The sequence below is a fragment of the Coenobita brevimanus genome, chromosome 104 (assembly GCF_032717465.1).
Source record: "Coenobita brevimanus isolate Jiangsu-jjx chromosome 104, ASM3271746v2, whole genome shotgun sequence".
Lineage (NCBI taxonomy): Eukaryota > Metazoa > Arthropoda > Malacostraca > Decapoda > Coenobitidae > Coenobita > Coenobita brevimanus.
In genome coordinates this window covers 33,196,782-33,221,357 of record NC_137057.1, presented here as the reverse complement: position 1 = coordinate 33,221,357, position 24,576 = coordinate 33,196,782, and the positions used below count along the sequence as shown (strand labels likewise).

At 42.6% G+C, this 24,576-nt stretch overlaps 1 protein-coding gene across 1 annotated transcript in view; it reads right to left on the bottom strand.

The window, feature by feature from the left end:
* Nucleotides 1-233: 233 nt before the first annotated feature.
* The window catches only part of LOC145416072 (uncharacterized), a 37,845-nt gene continuing 13,502 nt past the window's right edge, over nucleotides 234-24,576 (bottom strand). The window contains exons 5-11 of the mRNA XM_080285166.1: nucleotides 22,885-23,123; nucleotides 22,213-22,453; nucleotides 8,109-8,424; nucleotides 4,601-4,742; nucleotides 3,723-3,969; nucleotides 1,503-1,741; nucleotides 234-1,071 (exon numbers count right to left, since the gene is read on the bottom strand). Coding sequence (XP_080141292.1) covers nucleotides 757-1,071; nucleotides 1,503-1,741; nucleotides 3,723-3,969; nucleotides 4,601-4,742; nucleotides 8,109-8,424; nucleotides 22,213-22,453; nucleotides 22,885-23,123 — 1,739 coding nt within the window. The 3' untranslated portion in view covers nucleotides 234-756. The remainder of the gene's footprint in view (nucleotides 1,072-1,502; nucleotides 1,742-3,722; nucleotides 3,970-4,600; nucleotides 4,743-8,108; nucleotides 8,425-22,212; nucleotides 22,454-22,884; nucleotides 23,124-24,576) is intronic.

Genomic DNA, 24,576 nt, shown 5'->3' with positions numbered 1-24,576 from the left:
AACAATACTCTCATCTCTGTGTAGTAAATTCAACTAACTGTACTAACAACACACTCATGATTTGCAACATTGCTTCTAAAACATCATACATCTTTTCTGCTCAGATTATGTTCTCATCTCTTTATATTCAGTCTTACGGTAATGGAACACTGCGCTTATATCATCAGATAACAGATCTTTTCATATGGTTTTTCTGCTTTATAAAAATGCACATATACACCTACAATTTTATGTAACAAGCAACGTTATCATATCTTACAACAACACTCCGACAGTTCACTTAATAATTTCATGTTCGACTCAATTGCTTCAACAAAATACTACTAACTGATAAAGCTCACAGTTTTATTCCGTTTCAACTTTTCCATATATCTCTTCATCTCTATCTGTTTCAACATCCTCGTTTCACTTTTTCACCATCACACCTCTCAGTCGGGCTGTTCACACTTCCATTCCTGTCTGCAGACTGTCTGCATTCCTCTTCTCTGTCCACACCATTGTTTCACCCAGCAGTTCTCGTCATTCCTTAACTTCCAGTTGTTTCTTCTTATTCTGTATCAGCCTTTTATTTCTCTCTCAGCCCTTTAAGTTTTCTCCATCCTCAGCTCTTCACCTTTCTCCATTTTTGTCTCCAGTCCCCCAAAGTGTGAGTCATTTTTATTTCTCTGTCCTCACCTCCCCTTTAATTCATGTTTGTCCATTATTTCTCAGCTTCTCAATCTCTCCATCCTCCATCCCTCAACTCTTCTCCATCCCTCATCCCTGTCTTCCTCCACTCAGTGAGCTGGGATCCCTATATGAACCCATAAACAGGAGGCTTGTGGTCTCACGGTCAACAATAATATACATGAAGGGTCGGTCACAGTGGAAGGGAATGGGTCGCGTGAGATGAACGACACTCGATAACAACTCTATTCCAAATGCTGTTGCTGCTGCTGCTTCTGTGCCCTCTTCATTGACCTCCACAAAGGCTTTGTGAATGGCTCGGGATACCACCAGGTTGGGGCTGAAGACTGAGAGGTCACTCAGCTGCCCGTCAAAGAGGTCAGTGATACCCACGCGTTGGAGCCCCTGTGGATTATAGGTGGTTTAGGTCAAGTGAACTTAAAAATGTTGGGGTATATTATCCCATTCATTTTAAATTTTATTTTGTTTGGTCATCAGCAGATGATAGTATTTAAAATGTAAAGGACCTCTCTTAGTGAAGGAGTTGACAGTCATATTATTCAAAATATAAATGACATATATGTTAGTGAAGGAGTTGACAGATACTATGTTAGCTATATCTATCACTCGCAGTAATAATGTCCCCCAAACTATATAAATCTTCTGGAGTTAGGAGTAATGTTCATAAGCTGAGAGTGACTTGGTATGTTCTGCTGCATACTTGAAACAATTTGTCCAGAGGAGTGTGATAGACATGCTCCAAGTATAGGACAGGCATGTGAAATAGTAGGCAAACTTATTCTTTATCTTTACGTGAACAATCCATTCTTCCTTACCTGTATAAGCTCGGTTGTCAGCGTCTTTTCCATCTTGAACCTTGGGAGCATGACATCAACACGCTGTCTGGAGAGGCGAGATCGATCTGCCACATGCTGGAGAGCTGAACCACTCAAGGTACTCAACATTCTTGTCCATCCTGCCTCACCCTCCTCCTCAGGAAGCATAATGAACATAGAGATCTTGTCACCGGAGTAGGGAAGTTCCAGAACATGGGCGCCTAGTTCCTCTGACTTACCTATTGAGAAAGGTATGGGTGATTATGCATTTTTTTTCTTAGCAGTTCTGTATACTTATTTTTGGCCATATGTTAGCAATTGACAAACGTAAGTTAGTCCTCTCCTAGTAACCATGTGTCTCTTTTTCTTCAATACTTCCGTATACTGTATCCTACATACTGCAGGTTATGTGCTGCGTACCTGTACTTCTAGAAGATAGAGCTTTATTTTCCCCTCCTTCATGAGTTTGGAAGATATTTGCCACAACTGAACAAAATGTATGTACATAATTTTGTTTTAAGACCATACCAGGGTTTTGAAGGCCTGACCTATATGGTAATGAGTACATGATCCACTTCATTGGATTTTTTTTTTTTTTTTTTTGTATTTTTTACCGAATTTGTGATCTCACCCCACCTCATCCTTTAGATGGAAAAGCAGATAATCATTTTCCATTCCTCCCAGTGTCATGATATTATTCAGAAGTAAGTGAATCTTAAGAGCATAAGGTTTTTTTGATGGGGTGGGATGGGATCCAGAATTAACTGTTCTTGTTGTTGCAGCCCTAGTCTTATATGAACATGATTCCAGTGGCATGCAGGAAACCAGCCACTGTGACTCGTTGCCTCCATAGATCTTGTGTTGAAGTTACATTGAAGGGTTGTCTTGTTTAATGTAAAAGAAAACAATATTCTGATATTTCATGGTTTGAATGAAGAATGAATGGATGTAATGACCTTTTCACGGGGTACTCTGCTGATATTCTCTTTTATTCGTGTTATCCTCTTTTTGAATCCTACCCACACCATCTATAAGTGGAAAACATGGCCTCAGTGATGATCACGATGATGATAAAAAAAAAAAAAATGATTTATGGTAAGAGATAAGAATTAGAAGATTTTGGATGTGATTATGATGACTGAGGAAAACTGTTGTAAAGCTGAGGAATATGACATCTGTCACGGTTAACATTAATAACCCAGCAGTTACAAATGAACAACCTCCCCTTTAAGTAGGAAGGAATGTTGAATGTTGCCTCCTTTTTATTAGCTTACAGATACCTCTATGGTAAATGCTTAAAGTTGCATCCATTGTGCCATCTCTCCACGCCTTCCTCCTTACTACATGGACTACATGGGTAGTGCTCATGAACTGGCTGTCACACTCACACTGCACAACTTCTGCCTGTCACACTTCTTTTATTCCCCAAACTGCTTGATTTTGGAAACTCGCTTCCCCAGATTAGTTTCCTCTCATGTCCACTGTTACATATTGTTTGTTTGTTTTTTTAATGAATGGAGGACACCAGTAATCTGGTGTATGGAATGTTTTTTATTTAAATTGCTTTTCCTTCATCTGTTGATGTTCTGTTTAAAAAATTAGTGCTAAGATAATACTTCCTTGGTTTTGCCAGTTCAAGATATTAATATTATGTAGAATATGCTTATTTATTTATTATTATACCAACTCTAGCGTATGGAAGTGAAGCTTGGACTTTGTTGGAAGAACATAAGTCAAGAGTGAGAGCAGTGGAAATGAGTTATTTGAAAGGAGCATGTGGAGTCACATGGAGAGACAGACTGACAAATAAGGAAGTGAAGGAGCGTTGTGGTGTGGATGTGGATGTGATAGGAAGCGTCAGGAGAAGCACTTTGAGATGGTTTGGCCATGTGGAAAGGATGGAAAGCAAGAGACTGACGAGGAGAGTGTATGTGAGTGAGGTGGTGGTGGGAGAGAAGGAGAAGAGTCCAAGGATGAGAGGGAGGGATGGCGTGGAGAGGTATATGAGAGAGGGGGGTTTGAGCTGGGAGCAGGGCAGTGAAATGGCGGGAGGACAGGGCAATATGGAGGCCATTTGCTTGTGACCACCCCTTACGGGATTCAGGCGTCTGGCAGTGGATAGACAGACTATTATTTTATGTACTTAATGAATAGGGAGGGTACCATTTAACTTCCACTTACACATAAGCCTCCAATAGTAGAGAGAGAGGGAGAGATTACCATACATAAGCGACGTTGTTTGCATCATCATAGGAACGGACTGGGGTTGTGAGTTGGGGGTGACCTTGAAATCCATTGGTCTGGTTGCATGGGCCTCAAATTGGTTGGTCCAGCTGCCTTTGAAGTAAACGGCGCTGACCAACACCATGACGGCGTCTTTAATGAAAGACTCAGATACCAGGTTTTTGATGCGGTTTTCTGTGGTCTTGGACACAAAATTGTTGATGAGCTGCGCTGTGCCTTGTGGCTGTGGGAGGGAAAAATCATCAGAAAAAGACACGAGGAATGGAGAAATGGTTTGGGAGGGAGAAAAATTGTTAGAGGAGGGAGCTAAATGCAAGTTTCTTTAAATTGCTTGTTTCTTTAAATTATTAATAACACTTAATGGCACAAATAAATCCAGTCACAGCATCAGATACATTTTGAAGCTTATTCGTTGCCTTGAATATGATTTTTTAACGTTTGAGAAGGTAATCTTTCTTGCTGGAACATAACCTACATTTAGTGATTTTCATTTAATATGATACTGTTTGTCAACACAACTTTAATGTTCATATCCATGTAACCACTAAGAAATGTTAATAATCTTACGAGATATACTTTACAGTGAACAGGTTAAATATCGACAAAAGGAAACCCTTCTAGATCGAGAAGTCTATACGAAGCTGGATAAAGTAGTTTGAAGGTAGCAAAATTTAGACAGTAATATCTCATTTTAATGACATGATTAAGTTAGCAAACATATACAGTAATGCCATCAAATGACATGGTTAAGGCAGCAACTGTATACAGCATTATGTCATCATAATGGTACTATTAAGGTGACTGTATAGCCTATTCCCGTGAAAACCTAGTAGTTCATGATTTTTAGCACTTACATCCCCTTTCATGGCTACGATCTGAAGCAGCTGATGCAGGTAGTCAGTAACACACTGGCGAAGAGTAAGCCCGTCATCCACGTAGATCCGGTTTGCATCCTTGAAGGTGAAGCTGGCCCCTGCTATTTGTCTCTGTGTGGTACTGTTAAAGTGAAACTGTGGTTAGGTTGCTGTTATTACAGTACATGTACTGTATACCTCTCCACTCCATCCCTCCATCACATCCACAGTCTCCCCCTCCCTCTCCCCCCCTCCACCTCACTCACATACACTCTCCTCGTCAGTCTGTCGGTCTCCATCCACTCCATATGGCCAACCACCTCAGTGTATTTCTCCTAACGCTTTCTATCACATCCACATCCACACCAGAACGCTCCTTCACTTCATCATTTATCAGTCTGTCTTTCCACGTGACTCCACATGCTGCTCTCAAACAGTTCATTTCCATCGCCCACTCTTGACTTGTGTCCCTCCAACAAGGTCCAAGCTCCACTTCCATTCATTAGAGTGGAGTTGGTATCACAATACTGTCATGCAGCGACTTTTTTACTTCCATGCCCACTTCCCTGTTTCTTATCACTGCTTTAAAAAAACCAGCAACCTTTCTTCCTTGTTGTACCATCCTTACTCATCACACTACTCAAGTACTTAAACGTACTCACATTTTGCATTTATTCCAGATCCAGCCCCACTACATTCAGTGACTTCATTTCCCTCACAGACCATAGCTTTACTCTTCCCAACATTCACCTTCAGATTCCAATTCTTACACACTCTACCAAACTCTTTCACTAAGCCTTGCAAGCTCCCTTTCGTCTTCACTTAACAACACTGTATCATCTGCTAACAAGAATACAGGGAGTTTCCAGATACTGCCCTCTCTCATTTGGGCAGCTCCAACATCCAGAGCCCTACCTTGTATCTCTTTTATAATCCCATATATATACAGATTGAACAGTCATGGAGACATGACACATCCCTATTTCATTCCAACCTTTAGATAGAAAAATTCACTCAGTTCACTGTCCACCCACTCTGCAGCCTTAGCACTCTCATACTACTCTTCACGGCATTCAGCAACTTCCTTTTTGCTCCATATATTCTTAATACTTTCCGCATTCCTTGTCTATTCATCCTGTCATATGCTCTCTCCAAATCCAAGAAGGCCACACACAACTTCATTCCCTTCTGTAGAAACGTTTCCAATAAAGACCTAAGATTGAATATCTGACCTATACAACCTCTTTCCTTCCCAAAACCTCCATGATCTTCTCCTACTAATTCCTCTGTTATTTCCCTAACTCTGTCAGTAAGTATCCAACCGTTACTTTTCGTATTACACTAAGAAAACAAATGACCTTTTGATTACCACACACTTCTTTCTCCCTTTCTCCCTTGCACAGGGGAATAATTATACCTGACTTCTAATCCTCAGGGGCTCTACCTTCCTCCCAAGCCAATCTACACATCTTCCACATCCATTCTACTACTCTCTCTCTCTCCCATGCCTCAGCATTTCACCACACACTCCAACAATTCCTGGTGCTTTCCCCATTTTGACTTTCTTCATTGCTTCCACAACTTCCATGCTACTGAGTTCTTCCTCTCTTCTCACATCCCTCCTTTTCCCAGCCATTCCTCAGCCACGTATACTCACATTACTGTCATTCTCTGTGTTCAACAGTTTCTTAAAGTTTTCTCTCAATCAGCTCACTTTTCTCCTTTCTCCACTAGCAGTCTACCATTTTTATCTTTCACTCCCCAACTAACTTCTATATCACCCTGTCTAACCCTCTGAACTTCTTTCCCAAATATTTTCTTACGTCCTTTCCACTTTACGCTCAAATTCCTTCCAAATTCCTCATCCACTGTCTTCATTCTCTTGTTAATCTTTTCACCTCTCTCTTCCTCTCTACATATATTTCACTCTTCCGTCTCTCAATTTCCTCCTCGACCCCGTTTCTCATCCACTCACTACATGCTTTCTTCTTTTGTGCCACAGCCTGTCTCACCTCTTCATTCCACCATGGTGTTCCTTGCACCTCCTTTCGTCTCCTCTACACCCCACACACCACCTCACATGCTGCACAGGTTTCTTCTGTGAATATCTTGCACACACCTTCCACGTCCCCCATCTGCTCCAAACCATATTTACCCAGTCGCTCCTTCACTTCTGTCTTTATTCTGCCTTTTTCCATCCTCTTGCAACTTTTCTATCCTCCTTATATGAACTACTTCATCGTATCCTTCCCTTCTTCGATTCCTCCATTTCATTTGAACCTTGACTTTCACCATCACCAAGTGGTGGTCAAAAAGTCCACTCCTGCAATCTCTGTATGCTCTTGCATCCATTACACACCTCATTCTGTCTTCCACACTCTCATAATCAATCATTGCCTTCCGTTCATTCAGTTCACCACCCACCCTTCTCATCACTGGCCACATACATCAGTGGATCATTTTGCGTCTAAAGAGGGTATTGGCTATCACCAACCCCCTCCCTGCACAAATGTCCACTGCACTGCCATTCTCGTCCACTTCTGGTGCCGGCACACCCCACTCACCAACTACTCCATCCTTCTTCACATTCCCTACTTTTCCATTCATATCTCCAATCGAAAATACTCTCTTATCCCTTTCAAACTCTTCCATGCACGGTTCCACATTAGTCCAGAACACTTCTTCACACTACTTGCACGATCTTGCTTTGATGGATACTCACACACAATCGCCCACATTTGTAGTCCAACTTTCAATCTTAGCCACACAATCCTTTAGCCAACTGGTCCATACTCTCTTATATTCTCCTTCTATCTCTTGCACACAACAATACACACTCTTTCTTTTGCCCTCTCATTCTCAACCACTCCCGCGCATATACCCCATCCATATTCCGACTCTCTGACACACTCATCTCTCCATTTAGTTTTGGTCATTCCACATACATCCACTTTTGCACCCTCAAGCGCCTGGACAGTCTTTCTGTCCTTCACCTCATCATTTGTACTCCTTACATTCCATGTCGCAATCCGTACCATGTCCTTTGTTCGGTCCATAGTCGTCACCTGTTAGTTTATCCTGGTCAGTGTAGGGTCTTAATTTTGCTATCAGTACTGAGCACTGGACTATATACTAAGTACTCTCATTATATCCCCAAATAGTTAATATTATCAAAGTAAAAATCTTTGCGTTCAAAGTCATCTGATGCAAAGCTACTGATAAAATGCCATCAACTCAGAGCACCTGAATGACTTGGTATTACCACTGGCCCCCATATATAGTAGGTTTTTGTTGTGTCTCCGTTTTGACACTTATGATACTTGAGCCTGCAGTAAATGCAGAAAAACTACCTATTAAACTTCCTTTGATACTTATCAGGGTATTTGATAGTTTTCTCCAATGTATATTGTCACTTGTATTTTAAAAAATGTAATAGAGCACACCTCCAATTATGAGGGTTGCATATTAATTCAGATTTATAGACAGAGCTCCAAGTATTCAAACTCACATATTTTTCAAGTTATTAATCAAGTGCAGAGTCTTCATCTTGCCATCAACCTTGAGTGCCTGACTAAGTTGAGCTTCAGTATTGCCACGGGCCCCCAGGTAGGCAAGACTGAGGGCAGACCAGATGCTGTAAGGTGAAAAGAAGAGGTTTCCCCTCCCATCCAGATGGCGGTAAAGCTCGGCACCTAGATGGCTGATCCCTGAGAGATCCTGGACAAACTGCGCTGGCACGACGTCATTGCTGGTGAAACACTGTGGATGGACCTCTACTGCCGATAAAGTCACCAGTAGTGATACCACCACAACTACATGCATCTCTGTAAGGTAGGAGTGGGGTTAATGCTTGTGGAAGTTTAAGCCCGCCATTTAACCAACTACTGTAATTGGGGAAGCAGGCAGTTTTATCAGAAAGTTTGTTAAATGTTCAAACGGATCTTAGTTTATGAAGAGTATTATCTTATGATAGTAGAATTGTGGTATGCTAATGTTTACCTTTTATGTTTTAAGTTTCTTTATGTTTAATACGGTATTGTATTGTTTAATCTCACACTACTTCATGTTGGTACTGCATGTGGAAATGATTCCCAAAGAGTTCATTAGAGCTGAAAATTAGATAAAATGAGGTTTGTTACCAGAACAGTTGTATCTTTCCTTTAAGGTAATTTTAGTTTCAGAACCAATTCGTAGAGCCACAGTTTCTGCTTCCCCAAGGAGCAGGAGTAGTGCTAGGTCTAATGGTGGTACAGTATTTTTATGTTACATGTTGCCTTTGCAGTAGAAGGTGAAATTTCAATATGTATGGGTCTTTGGGTATGTAGTCATTTCATCTCTACATCTTAGGGCCGTCCAGCACCATACTGTTATGAGCGTGTGAAGTTCCCTAATACCTCTTCTGCTCTGCGTATGTCTTGTTCGTCGTTGTACTCATGTGAACTCGAAGTGTAATTAAGGTGTCTGTGCTTTGGCTAGGATATGATTCGTTAATCATGACGTGCCACCACTCACACTGTCTATTAATCTACTCGACTACCGAAAGATCATGCTTAGGATTACAGTACATGTTCTGTGCGTTATTTGAAAGCATGCCATATCCCCAGCTTATAGCATCACGTATGGCAACAGCATACAACAAAAGCAGGATGTATTTGTACTAAAGGGATTAACAGCATTGTGTGTTTGGCAGACCCATATGCTGTCTGTGGAGGGGGAGATAGGGGAGGAGGGAAGAGATGAAGGTAGAAAATGGAAGGGAAGGGTGTCAGGGAGGAAAAGATGATAAGTTGGAGATAAGAAAGGGAAGGGAAGGAGGGCTGGGGAGGGAGAGGTAGATAATTGAAGGCAGGAAAGGGGTGGAAAAGGGGACAAGGAGAGAAGGGAAAGAAGGGAGAGGGAGCGGAGGGGAGGAAAGAAGGGGTACTGAAAGGACGATTAAAGAGGGCCTAGAGGCGAGGAAAGTAGAGCAAGGAGGTGAGGAAAGGAAGGAGATTTGAGGAGATGAAATAATGGGGACTGGAAGTGAACTGGAGGAAAGGAGCGGGACTGGAGAGGAGGAAAGGAAGGGGACTGGAGAGGAAGAAAGAGGAGGGACGAGAGGAGGAAAGAAAGGGGGCTAGAGGGGAGGAAAGGAAAGGGGCTAGAGGGAAGGAAAGGAAGGGGACTAGGGAAGAGGAAAGAAGGTAGACTGGAGGGGAGTAAAAATGGGAAACTGGAGGGTAAGAAAGGAATTGGGCTGGAGGGATGGAACGTTATGTGTCTGGACGGGAGAAAGGAAGGGGACTGGAGGAGAGGAGAGGAAGGGGACTGGAGGAGAGGAAAGGAAGTGGACTGGAGGAAGAGGAAAGGAAGGGGACTGGAGGAGAGGAAAGGAAGGGGACTGGACGAGAGGAAAGGAAGGGGACTGGAGGAGAGGAAAAGAAGGGGACTGGAGAAGAGGAAAGGAAGGGGACTGGAGGAGAGGAAAGGAAGGGGACTGGAGGAAGAGGAAAGGAAGGGGACTGGAGGAGAGGAAAGGAAGGGGACTGGAGGGGAGGAAAGGAAGGGGACTGGAGGAGAGGAAAGGAAGGGGACTGGAGGAAGAGGAGAGGAAGGGGACTGGAGGAAGAGGAGAGGAAGGGGACTGGAGGAGAGGAAAGGAAGGAGACTGGAGGAAGAGGAAAGGAAGGGGACTAGAGGAAGAGGAGAGGAAGGAGACTGGAGGGGAGGAAAGGAAGGGGACTGGAGGAAGACGAGAGGAAGGGGACTGGAGGAGAGGAGAGGACGAGGACTGGAGGGGAGGAAAGGAAGGGGACTGGAGGAGAGGAAAGGAAGGGGACTGGAGGAGAGGAAAGGAAGGGGACTGGAGGGGAGGAAAGGAAGGGGACTGGAGGAGAGGAAAGGAAGAGGACTGGAGGAGAGGAAAGGAAGAGGACTGGAGGAGAGGAAAGGAAGGGGACTGGAGGAGAGGAAAGGAAGGGGACTGGAGGGGAGGAAAGGAAGGGGACTGGAGGAGAGGAAAGGAAGAGGATTGGGGGGGATGAAAGAAGAGGCGCTGGAGGGTGTGAGAAGGATTGGGGAATTTGAGACTGGGTAATGAGACACCTGCGAGGTAAAGGGGGTTAGCGTGGGATGAAGCGTCGGTAACCTTGAACCCCCAACATCCCACCCAACCACCCAACTCCATCTTTCTGGGAACAGGATTTGAGGAGGTGCGTGTCTGGCTCCCGCTGCAGTCACGCCGATACCGAGGAGTGGAGGAACAGGAGGAAGGGAAGGAAGAGGCTGAAGGGGACGGGGTATTATTAGTAATAATCCCCGATATTACATGTGCACAAAAGAGACTCGTAATTTAACACCGCCGTGGAGTGTTCAGATGGAAGAAGTATACCTACATACTGAGAGTTATATCCTCATATTCATTGTGTGGATATAGTTCTTCCAGAGCCAACTTTCCTTGCGAAGTGGTCTGGCCTCAGGATGATGAGACAGTTAATGACATTTACAGAGGTTTAAGTACGATATAAAGTACAAAGATTATACGATCGTCCGTACTCTCCACCCTTAAGGGACATAATTCATACCGGAAAATAGGTAAAGCAATACATAACAGAACTAAAATGCCTGAAGAAAACTGTTAGAGGAACTTACTGAATAATATTCTGATAACCACTAATGCCAGAGGTGAAACTTTCGTATAAGTTAAAAATATTCTGACATCAAAGGAGACAATGTAGTGAAAAGGTAATAAGGGGTTGATATAAGCAGAAAGGCGGCACCATTAGAGAGAAAGAGACAGACAGGCAGACAGAGAGAGAGAGAGAGAGAGAGAGAGAGAGTTACAATCACGTATACCTGTTCAACCCACACAACCAGTACGTGGGACCTTAATCCATTTCACCACACTGATATCTTTCACATGCAGTACCTTTTTTTTTTTTTTTATGTGTCCGACTCTGGGCATAGGCTTCACAGCCTGCTTTATAGGCCCAGTAGCCCTCCTACGTACCGCACACCTCTACATGTCACTACTTCGGCGCTAGCACCCACCGTCCATACTGAATACATGTTGGGGCTGTCTCATACAGGACTTGTGTATTGGTATTAGCGGGGGTATTTTTACGACATGTCGGCGGGTCTTCTGGTAGATCAGGAAAGTCTGATTTTTATGAGATTCAAATCCTTAAACTGTTCCCTGCCCCAGCGGGATTTGAACCCGGGTCCGCTAGGACTACAAGTCACCTCTCTACCGATTGAGCACCTACAACTTCCCTGCACAACCACGCCTCCAAAACGTTTGTCTCTTCCTACAGGTCCATCTGTCTGTCTGAGTGTATTATCTGTGTATGTTATGTATCTCTGTCCATCCATCTGTTTACCCCGTAACCTACTTCTACGCCTGTCTAAAATTAAATGTTGACCTTGCGGTAATGATGGGGTCAGGCACACTAAAATGAATCGTTTATACAGTACAAAAAACGAAAAGATCGTTGAGTGTACGAGGATGGCGTGATGTGGTAGATGGGGGAAGGCTATTGCAAAAAAGAACAGTAAAAGCCTGGAGAATCTTTTTTTTGGCGCTACCCCTCACAGGATGTGGTGTTGTGAGCAGGCGAATGGTTTTGTGTGTGTGTGTGTGTGTGTGTGTGTGTGTGTGTGTGTGTGTGTGTGTGTGTGTGTGTGTGTGTGTGTGTGTGTGTGTGAAGGAAATGCGGGGGAAAAGAAAGAAATGAGAGGTCAGTGGAGGAGGATATGAAGTGGAGGGGAGGGGGGAAGAGAAATAAGTAGGAGAGAAACAGTGGATGAAAGAATGAAAAAACAAAAGAATTTATGCGCGGTCACATCGTTGCATGTCCTGGTTGAATAACACTAGCAGAATATTGTCATGCCAATTTAAAAGGACTGTACAGCCAATTTTGCTCAGACGGGGCTTAACCGTGTTTTATACCCTGTAGATTCGTCTGTGTAATTTGATGTTGAGATCGAGTCGCAAGGGGTGGCCACAAACAAATCGCCTCCATGTCGCCGTGTCCCCTTCCATTTCACTGCCCTGCTCCCAGCTTACACCCCCCTCTGTCATATACCTCTCCACTCCATCCCTCCATCTCTTCCTTTTGTCCCCCCCCCCTCCCGCTCCTCCCCTCCACGTCACTCACATACTCTCTTCTCGTCAGTTTCTCGCTTCCAATCCTCTCCCTATGGTCAAACCACCTCAGTGTGTTTCTCCTAAAGCTTCCTATCACATCCATATCCAGAGCAAAACGTTCCTTCACTTCCACATTTGTCAGTCTGTCTCTCCATGTGACTCCATATGCTCCTCTTAAATAACTCATTTCCACTGCTGTCTCTCTTGATTTGTGTCCCTCCAACATGGCCCAAGCTTCACTTCCATACGTTAGAGTTGGTATCACAATACTGTCATGCAGTAACTTTTTCACTTCCATGCTCACTTCCCTGTTTTTTATCACTGCTTCCAAAGTACCAGCAACCTTTCTTCCTTGGTGTACCCTTTCAAGCACTTCACCCTCTAAACTTCCATCCTTACTCATCATACTACCCAAATACTTAAACGAACTCATGTTTTCCATCCCCTCATCCAGTATCACTGTACATTCAGTGACTAAATTTCTCTCGAAGACATGTACTGTATACACAAAATGAACACAAGTGGATGAACACATTGCAGTCTTCCATACTCATAGAACTGCAGAAAAATAAACAAAAGGAGAAAGAATGGAAGCGCCAGTGTAATGGCAACTCGCAGTGTGACCTGACTAGCCCAGGATCCTGGACTGGCCCACTGCAGGTCTTTCTCTCTCACCAAACCCACAGGCCGTCCATTGTTTTCTGCAACGCCGTCATGATTTCAGTATGTCTACCTCTTAACTAATTAATTGTGTGAATTTATATATACTGAACTATTGATTACATGAATATTAAATTTCAGAGTACCCGGTAACTTTTTAGAAGTTTTGTCATTGTCAGACAAGTGTTCGGACCTGTCTTTACTGTGCTGCCTGCAAAGTTTAAGACGATATTTGCCACCCCTACCACTCTATACAGTTGAACAGTGAATTTATTAATATGAAAAACGTAATAACTTCTCCACAGACTAAATCGCAAAGCACCCAACACCTTAGATCCTCTCCTCACTCGAATATTTTATCCGCTCTGCTTTTCCACTCCGCCAGTCGATCATTGCCATTTTTTTTTTTTTTTTTTCTTTAGAAAAAGGCCTACGATACGGCATGGAGGTATCATATTCTTTGTTGTCTTCATTCCCTTGGTCTGCATGGTAACATAGGTGTTTTTCTTCAAAATGTTCTTTCCCTCTGAACCTTTCATGTTAGCCTAAGAGACCATCTTTCCCCAGCATGAAGGAGTCCCCCAAGGTTGCGTCCTTAATACTATCCTTTTTCTCAGAGCTATAAATGGCACTGTCTCTTCTCAACCCCCTTCTGTTTCGGCCTCTTTGTATGTTGATGATATAGCTATTTATGCTGCACATTGAAATCTGCCTCGGCTCCAGTCCCTTCTTCAGTCCGACATCGATGCTACCTCCACATAGGCTACAGCTCATAGTGTTCGTGTTTCTACCTGTGCGGTAACGTTTACTCGTTCGCGAACCATATCACAGCCTTCTCAACTCGTATAACATCCTTCTTCCCTATCGATCCTGTACCACATATGTTGGCCTCACATTTGCCTCGTGGTTAAATTGGAATGCGCATATTTCTTCCCTCAACTCTTCCGTCTTTCTGTACGAAATAGTCAGTTCGCTTCCGCTGCGTTCCTAGCCATATTGGGAGTAAAGGTGATGAACAAGCGCGCTCTGTTGCGTTCTTCTCTAGGTCCTCTCTGTGTCATTCCTGCATTTGATTATTTCTCTCTTCTAACCCTTCTCTTCCATGATCGTTAGCAATCCTTGTGGAACCAGGAGGTTCACAACAGACTTCATATTGTTAAACCCTCTGTTCTTCCCTGACACACATTAACCCACCCCAATCGTCGATGGGAGACTATCCTTGCTCGTCTAATCTTGGGTCATACTCCCCTAACTCATGGTCATTTGATGAGCCGTGACCCATAGCCCGTCCACTCACTCTGTAACTGTCGTATGAGGCTATGACTATCCGTCATCCTTTTCTTGATTGCCCGTCTACACTCCAACAACGTTTCGCAGCTTTCCCCTTCCTCTCCTCACTACGTCGCCCCAACAACTTACTGATTTCCTAGGTGACTCCCACCGTTTCTATTCCCAGTATTATCACTTTTTTTACTGGACTTCATATTATACATTTAATATAATTATATACCCCCCCTCTCTTCTCCCTTAGTGCCAGATAGCCATATTATGTCTTGGTGCTAGTTCTTCATTAGTCCTTTCTTCCTTCCATAGCCAATATATATATACATATATATATATATATATATATATATATATATATATATATATATATATATATATATATATATATATATAATCATAGGTGGAGCACGCACCAGTGGACACCTTGAACGCCGATGTTACAGAGGACCGGCAACACGAGACGAGAAGGATCTTGTCTCCAAAATCTAGGCAGTTCAAGCTAAGTTATAACCGAGTTTGCCCCTAGATGTGTTGCCGGCCCAGGTCGGCAATTATTTTCATACGGAGTAAGCGCCCGTGCGGACGCGTTGCAACACTGGGGAGGAAGAGATCAGGCAAATAGGGAGAGTGGAAGGGGAGAAGCTCTGCACTTTCAGCCCGTGTTTTGCGAGATTCGAATGGCCGAGTAACACTACTTTGTCCCTGAAGAAGTGATTCAGTGACTCTGCCTTATATACTTAATAAAAATATTCGATATTGTAAATAATATAACACTCACGCTGACATTCGATTGTTTTACTCTGCTGAAGGATATGAGAGCAGTTAACCTTTCATTGTTATGGACAAGGCATTTCATAGAGACTGACATCAAATGTTTATCTTCAAATGAAGATAAACGTTTGATGTCAGTCTCTTAAGAATTCAGTGGTATCTCAGGATCTGTCGAGGGAATAGTCTTTACATCTTAACTTTAACTCAGCTCACTAACCTCTTAATATCCAGAGATCTTGTACCGTAATTATCCACAGCTGTCACAATGGCACCCAAATAGCTTGAAACCTGCAGGCAGTTGTTAGAGAAGACGTCAGCCCCCACCCGCTTCGTGTCAGGCACTGAACCTTGGCCATTCGTAGATGCCTGGCCATTATATACAGCAATATTTTCCGACTTCCAGCAACCACCCCCCTTCACACTTACGGCAACTACTTGTCAAGAAAGTGTCCACCTTCATTCGTTCATTACTTTACTAAAGAAATCTAAACGTATTATGTAACTCGATTGTGTTGCGACTTTTTTTTATATTTTTTTACGCGTTGTGTTTTTGTTGCTTTCGCGCTTTATCGATGTCGGTTTTCTGGTTCCAAGGTTACGTGTTGGTCACTTTTTTCTCACCCTATTATTATTAGTTTTTTAATTTATTTTTTTGATGCTGTAGGCGACATACAGCACTTGCTCCAGCTCACGTGTGGACGCTCCTTTACAAGACCGTGTTAAAAGGAACGAAATTATCTGAAATATGAGTGATACATAATGGAAAGAATGACCGAGGGAGGACGGGCATAGTGGGAAAAGAATGTAGGGGAATCCCCGGGACTTTCAGACACTTCCATTCGCTTGCATTGTACCTGCCGCTGTATAGACACATCCATCCGCTTGCAGTGTACCTGCCGCTGTGTATGGGCATGAATAATGTGAAATAACCTTCAAGAAGCCGCCATCTTGTTTTTGGCGGTGAATTTTATACGTGAAAATACCCACACTGTGTGAAAGATTTCAGTTCTTTAGTGGTGGTAGTGGGTGTGCCTGTAGAGGATATTCCTTTGGATTGTTTTACGCGGATGTGTGTGTGTGTGTGTGTGTGTGTGTGTGTGTGTGTGTGTTCGTTCAACATGTATGTGAATGAAGTCCTTGAATGTATATATTGCATATAATGGTGTGTGTGTGTGTGTGTCCTCGTTCAATATGTATTGAATGTGTATGAGGTCCTTGAATGTACATATTGCATGTTAGTGCGTGTGTGTGTGTGTGTGTGTGTGTGTGTGTGTGTGTGTGTGTGTGTGTGTGTGTGTTCGTTCGATATGTATTGTATTTTTATGAGGTCCTTGAATGTACATATTGTATGTAATGGTGTGTGTGTGTGTGTGTGTGTGTGTGTGTGTGTGTGTGTGTCTTCGTTCAATATGTATTGTATGTGTATGAGGTCCTTGAATGTACATATTGCATGTTGGTGAGCGCGCGCGCGCGCGCGCGCTCATATGTGTCTGTGTGTGTGTGTGTGTGTGTGTGTGTGTGTGTGTGTGTGTGTGTGTGTGTGTGTGTCTTCGTTCAATATGTATTGTATTTTTATGAGGTCCTTGAATGTACATATTGTATGTAATGATGTGTGTGTGTGTGTGTGTGTGTGTGTGTGTGTGTGTGTTCGTTCAATATGTATTGTATGTGTGTGAGGTCCTTGTATGTATGTATTGTATGTAATGGTGTGTGTGTGTGTGTGTGTGTGTGTGTGTGTGTGTGTGTGTGTGTGTGTTCGTTTAATATGTATTGTATGTGTGTGAGGTCCTTGTATGTATGCATTGCATGTAATGGTGTGTGTGTGTGTGTGTGTGTGTGTGTGTGTGTGTGTGTGTGTGTGTGTGTGTTTGTCTTCGTTCAACTTTTAGGTGTATGAGGTCCTTGAATGTATGAATTACATATAATGGTGTGTGTGTGTGTGTGTGTGTGTGTGTGTGTGTGTGTGTGTGTGTGTGTGTGTGTGTTGCTTGATGCTGCGTCCTCTAATGGGTGACCCTGACGAAAGACTACAGGTGATCTTGTCTCCGCACAGCAACAAACCCACGTCCGACACTGCACCGTTCATTATGTAGCCTCTACTGTAACACCTTGTCCTGTGGCTTTGTTATCATCCTACCTCTCCTTCCAGCCAGTACCTTGTTCCTGCATTAGGCTCTCGCCCTTCGTCTCCAAACCAGTATCTTGTTCATGCATCTGGTTCTCGTCCTATACCTTTTCTTCTCACAGCCACCACCTTCTTCCTACGTTTGGTTCTCGTCCTACAGTTTCTTCTCCCAAGCGCAAGGTTTTTTCTACAGGTGGTTCTCGTCCTACCTTTTCTTCAAAACACTCCGTCGTTCCAACTTCAGGATCTCGTCCTACCTTTTCTCCCAGCCATCCTATTTCTTCTTTTCGTGTAAACTCGACTACCTCACCTACAGTATTATCTTCTCGTCCGATTTCTTCTCCTAACTACACCACTGTCTCTCATTTACTCCACTACCTTGTTTTTTTTCCCTTTGTTCTCGTTCTGGTGAATAACAAACCCTCATAGCCACCCTCATCTGACTGATTACCCGCGTGGTGATTGATGTGGTACAAATGAAATAACGTTTTTTTTTCTTTTTTACGTATGGAGAGTGGGAGACCTGTTAGGAGGGTGAGTGAGATTGGGGTGGACAGAAGGCAGAGATGTGAACCACGAATGAAGTGAAGAGTCAAGTTTGGGGGTGTATTTTATAAAGAGGCTGTGTTGCCGGAGTGATGGTATGGATCAAGGAGAGAAATACTTGGAGACCCTCTTGACCAGGCCTCAAGTGGCTTGACGCCACCCTGTATCCCATCCAGAGCTGAAGGAAACTTGATACCAATAGTTTGCTTGCACCAGATGACTTGATTCCGGTCTAGGGAAATCTTCCAGGTATAAGTAGATTAAGGGAGAATATTAGCTATGAAAGAAGAGTTACAACTAACGTTTAATATAACTGAATATTATAGATTTCATTATTTCCTTTCAAGGGGAAACAACGGAACCAGTACAGTAACATTAGCAGTAGCAAGTCCAGTAACAGTAAAAGATTGATATTAAAATTACTGAATTAGCACACACACACACACACACACACACACACACACACACACACACACACACACACACACACACACACACACGCACACCGCTCGCTGGTGCGGTGGTAACGTTCTCGCTTGCCAACTGGTGGACGGGAGTTCGCTCGTCGATCAGGTTGCGAAAAGTTTCACTGACGAAGTGGGTGGTTACTGTCCCTCTTGAGCAAGGGGACGGGTGTGTGCGTGTGTGAAGGTCACAGCCTTGCCCTTAGATCGGACTATATGAGCTCTCAGCTCCCTTCCGGGAGGGCAAAAAGTCACGATCACGACCATCAAGTGATTCTGACCGACCCGGTGAATTACACACACACACACACACACACACACACACACACACACACACACACACACACACACACACACACACACACATGCACGCACTCACGCGCGCTCATATATATTCATCCATTCATCCATCATCCAGTCCTGTGTTGCCCCAAGAGGAGCGTAGGAGCCTGGGGCTAGGCAAGTTGGTCCTGACATTTAAGATGAGTGACCAGCCACACTCATCCCTGAGTGGCATTACGTGAGGAATAAATCACAACTATCCCTTGGATGTAAACCTGCTCAGGCTCAATCCGATTGGAGCGCCTTAATTACCCACTAAACCACCAGGCGCCATAATTTGGTTATATGGTTACCACCCAGAGTAGTAAATTTTTTCCTGTTATACGGGAAACCATTTGGCTTCTCACTCAGTGTAGAGTCACCTATAGCCAGAAAGAAGAGGAAAAAATGAAAGGAAGACAGAAGAAGTAGTGTAAAGTCACCCATTGGCATAAGGAAGAGGAAAGAATGAAGGAATGAAAGACAGAAGAGGAGGGAAGGAAGAGAGGAAAGGGCAGACACCCGAGAACAGCACCACATCCAGTGAGCTGATGGCGAGCGTCCCCACCTACATTTATATTAACTTATATAATGGCATGAGAAAATAAGTGCTGGGGTATTCCTAAGGAACATGCTGGTAGGAGGTCTAGTGGTAATTTTGCAGAGATTATAAGTGTCTGGTCTGCCGAGCAGTAGAAAGAGACACTTAGCACGAAAGACGAAACCGTTGCTCATATAAACAAATGTGGAAAGACGATGAATTTGGTAGGGCTTTACTGCATTTAACAGTAACTGAGCCAAATATCATTCTATTTCCCTTCTGTCATACTATCAAAAGCACATTACTTAATATTTCTTCACATTAATGGTGCATATTTATGCCAGAAAACAAGTCATTTTATTTACAAGACAGCAACTCAGTCAGCAAAAGTAGTGTGTGTTAAGAAGCAACTGCATGATGAGAGCTGTCGTTATATGGATAAATACACATTCTGCCGTTATCCGTATTAGTATAAGTGTGAAACAATACAGTTGGTTTAAGTCTGCGAAGTAAGACTGACCAGCAGAGCCATTTTATATCCAGTTATTACCTATTTGTTAGTACTTGAATAAAGCAGAGTCATACTTTGGTGTATCAGAATGAGGTGTAAATATATTGTAAGACACCAACAGACTTCATTTTATTATGCGAGTAGACTGTAATAATCTTCATATTCAGTAGAATATACAAAATGTCATGAGTATTTTCATCAAAGATCTTAAAGTACTAAACAAGTTGACGCCTAGTGAGCGAGTGGCCAAACTCTATAACCATGGCTGTGTGAGTATGGTTAGTTAAGAGGCAAGGGAGAGAGAATGCAAAGTATGGGGAAGCCGTTGTAGGCGGATGAGGCAGAGTGTAACTAGTAAAGAGGAGGGGGCTAGTGATAAGGAAGGAAGGTTAGGGTATAATGGAGGATGTGAGGGAGGAGGAGGCGGACAGCGAGAGAGGGGGGAAATGGTGGAGACGGGGAAGAAGAAGTGAGGGGGGATGTAACGGAAGTGGTAGGTGAGGAAATGTGACGTAGGAGTGAGTAATAGGAGCGTAGGAGAGGAAAAGTGAGGGAGAATATCAAAGAAGAGAGAAAGAGAAGGGTGAAGGAGGGAGTGTGGCGTAAGAGGTAGGTGAGGGAATCTAAGTTAGGGGAAGGGGAGCGGGGAGAGAGGGAGATGGAAAGTGAGAGAGGTTAAGAGAATATGAAGGAAGATGGAGAGGATGTAAGGACGAATTTGCGTCCATTGTGCCACCTCTCCATGCCTTCCCTCGTGCTACACGGGCATTTGGTAGCACTCATGACTGGAATGTCACACAGCCATATTGCAGAACTTCTGTCTACCAGAATTCTCTTATTCCCCGAACTGCATCGCTCAGGAACTCGCTTCCCCGGAGTTGTGTTCCCCCAAACTTCAACCTACAGCAGTTTAAGTCCAGCTGTTACAGATTTTTTATGAATGGAGGACGCCAGTAATCTGGTATGTGGATTATTTTTTTTTTTATTCATTTGTTTTTCCTTCCTCTGCTCTGTTGTAAAAAAGAAAAATAATGACCAGTTATTCCTTTGTATTTCGAACTGTTTTGTACAGTAACCAATAGGTGGCACTCCAATATTTGACACAAAGCGATTGTCAGTAGTTTTAAAAATAGTGATGATAATATATAGTAGTCCTTTTAAGGTATTTGTTTATTAAGTTGCTCATGAATTTCACTTTTTCTTCGCCTAAAGTTACCTTAGAATGATCATAAACCTGTTTTGAAGTCAGATTGGTTACATTATATGCCTTTTTAACCAGAAGCACATCTCACTTGAGTTGCATTTTGCCACTTTTTATATGAGGAGAGATAAATTTATTTTTATTATATACCTCAGTTTTTATGCTCTGCCCTTACCTCTGTATATTGTCATATTATTAACGCACATGTTTCACATAAACGTTCCTAATCTGCTAACAATACTCTCATCTCTGTGTAGTAAATTCAACTAACTGTACTAACAACACACTCATGATTTGCAACATTGCTTCTAAAACATCATACATCTTTTCTGCTCAGATTATGTTCTCATCTCTATATATTCAGTCTTACGGTAATGGAACACTGCGCTTATATCATCAGATTACAGATCTTTTCATATGATTTTTCTGCTTTATAAAAATGCACATATACACCTACAATTTTATGTAACAAGCAACGTTATCATATCTTACAACAACACTCCGACAGTTCACTTAATAATTTCATGTTCGACTCAATTGCTTCAACAAAATACTACTAACTGATAAAGCTCACAGTTTTATTCCGTTTCAACTTTTCCATATATCTCTTCATCTCTATCTGTTTCAACATCCTCGTTTCACTTTTTCACCATCACACCTCTCAGTCGGGCTGTTCACACTTCCATTCCTGTCTGCAGACTGTCTGCATTCCTCTTCTCTGTCCACACCATTGTTTCACCCAGCAGTTCTCGTCATTCCTTAACTTCCAGTTGTTTCTTCTTATTCTGTATCAGCCTTTTATTTCTCTCTCAGCCCTTTAAGTTTTCTCCATCCTCAGCTCTTCACCTTTCTCCATTTTTGTCTCCAGTCCCCCAAAGTGTGAGTCATTTTTATTTCTCTGTCCTCACCTCCCCTTTAATTCATGTTTGTCCATTATTTCTCAGCTTCTCAATCTCTCCATCCTCCATCCCTCAACTCTTCTCCATCCCTCATCCCTGTCTTCCTCCACTCAGTGAGCTGGGATCCCTATATGAACCCATAAACAGGAGGCTTGTGGTCTCACGGTCAACAATAATATACATGAAGGGTCGGTCACAGTGGAAGGGAATGGGTCGCGGGAGATGAACGACACTCGATAACAACTCTATTCCAAATGCTGTTGCTGCTGCTGCTTCTGTGCCCTCTTCATTGACCTCCACAAAGGCTTTGTGAATGGCTCGGGATACCACCAGGTTGGGGCTGAAGACTGAGAGGTCACTCAGCTGCCCGTCAAAGAGGTCAGTGATACCCACGCGTTGGAGCCCCTGTGGATTATAGGTGGTTTAGGTCAAGTGAACTTAAAAATGTTGGGGTATATTATCCCATTCATTTTAAATTTTATTTTGTTTGGTCACCAGCAGATGATAGTATTTAAAATGTAAAGGACCTCTCTTAGTGAAGGAGTTGACAGTCATATTATTCAAAATATAAATGACATATATGTTAGTGAAGGAGTTGACAGATACTATGTTAGCTATATCTATCACTCGCAGTAATAATGTCCCCCAAACTATATAAATCTTCTGGAGTTAGGAGTAATATTCATAAGCTGAGAGTGACTTGGTATGTTCTGCTGCATACTTGAAACAATTTGTCCAGAGGAGTGTGATAGACATGCTCCAAGTATAGGACAGGCATGTGAAATAGTAGGCAAACTTATTCTTTATCTTTACGTGAACAATCCATTCTTCCTTACCTGTATAAGCTCGGTTGTCAGCGTCTTTTCCATCTTGAACCTTGGGAGCATGACGTCAACACGCTGTCTGGAGAGGCGAGATCGGTCTGCCACATGCTGGAGAGCTGAACCACTCAAGGTACTCAACATTCTTGTCCATCCTGCCTCACCCTCCTCCTCAGGAAGCATAATGAACAAAGAGATCTTGTCACCGGAGTAGGGAAGTTCCAGAACATGGGCGCCTAGTTCCTCTGACTTACCTATTGAGAAAGGTATGGGTGATTATGCATTTTTTTTCTTAGCAGTTCTGTATACTTATTTTTGGCCATATGTTAGCAATTGACAAACGTAAGTTAGTCCTCTCCTAGTAACCATGTGTCTCTTTTCCTTCAATATTTCCGTATACTGTATCCTACATACTGCAGGTTATGTGCTGCGTACCTGTACTTCTAGAAGATAGAGCTTTATTTTCCCCTCCTTCATGAGTTTGGAAGATATTTGCCACAACTGAACAAAATGTATGTACATAATTTTGTTTTAAGACCATACCAGGGTTTTGAAGGCCTGACCTATATGGGAATGAGTACATGATCCACTTCATTGGATTTTTTTTTTTTTTTTTTTTTTTTTTTACCGAATTTGTGATCTCACCCCACCTCATCCTTTAGATGGAAAAGCAGATAATCATTTTCCATTCCTCCCAGTGTCATGATATTATTCAGAAGTAAGTGAATCTTAAGAGCATAAGGTTTTTTTGATGGGGTGGGATGGGATCCAGAATTAACTGTTCTTGTTGTTGCAGCCCTAGTCTTATATGAACATGATTCCAGTGGCATGCAGGAAACCAGCCACTGTGACTCGTTGCCTCCATAGATCTTGAGTTGAAGTTACATTGAAGGGTTGTCTTGTTTAATGTAAAAGAAAACAATATTCTGATATTTCATGGTTTGAATGAAGAATGAATGGATGTAATGACCTTTTCACGGGGTACTCTGCTGATATTCTCTCTTTTATTCGTGTTATCCTCTTTTTGAATCCTACCCACACCATCTATAAGTGGAAAACATGGCCTCAGTGATGATCACGATGATGATTAAAAAAAAAAAATGATTTATGGTAAGAGATAAGAATTAGAAGATTTTGGATGTGATTATGATGACTGAGGAAAACTGTTGTAAAGCTGAGGAATATGACATCTGTCACGGTTAACATTAATAACCCAGCAGTTACAAATGAACAACCTCCCCTTTAAGTAGGAAGGAATGTTGAATGTTGCCTCCTTTTTATTAGCTTACAGATACCTCTATGGTAAATGCTTAAAGTTGCATCCATTGTGCCATCTCTCCACGCCTTCCTCCTTACTACATGGACTACATGGGTAGTGCTCATGAACTGGCTGTCACACTCACACTGCACAACTTCTGCCTGTCACACTTCTTTTATTCCCCAAACTGCTTGATTTTGGAAACTCGCTTCCCCAGATTAGTTTCCTCTCATGTCCACTGTTACATATTGTTTGTTTGTTTTTTTAATGAATGGAGGACACCAGTAATCTGGTGTATGGAATGTTTTTTATTTAAATTGCTTTTCCTTCATCTGTTGATGTTCTGTTAAAAAAATTAGTGCTAAGATAATACTTCCTTGGTTTTGCTAGTTCAAGATATTATTATTATGTAGAATATGCTTATTTATTTATTATTACACCAACTCTAG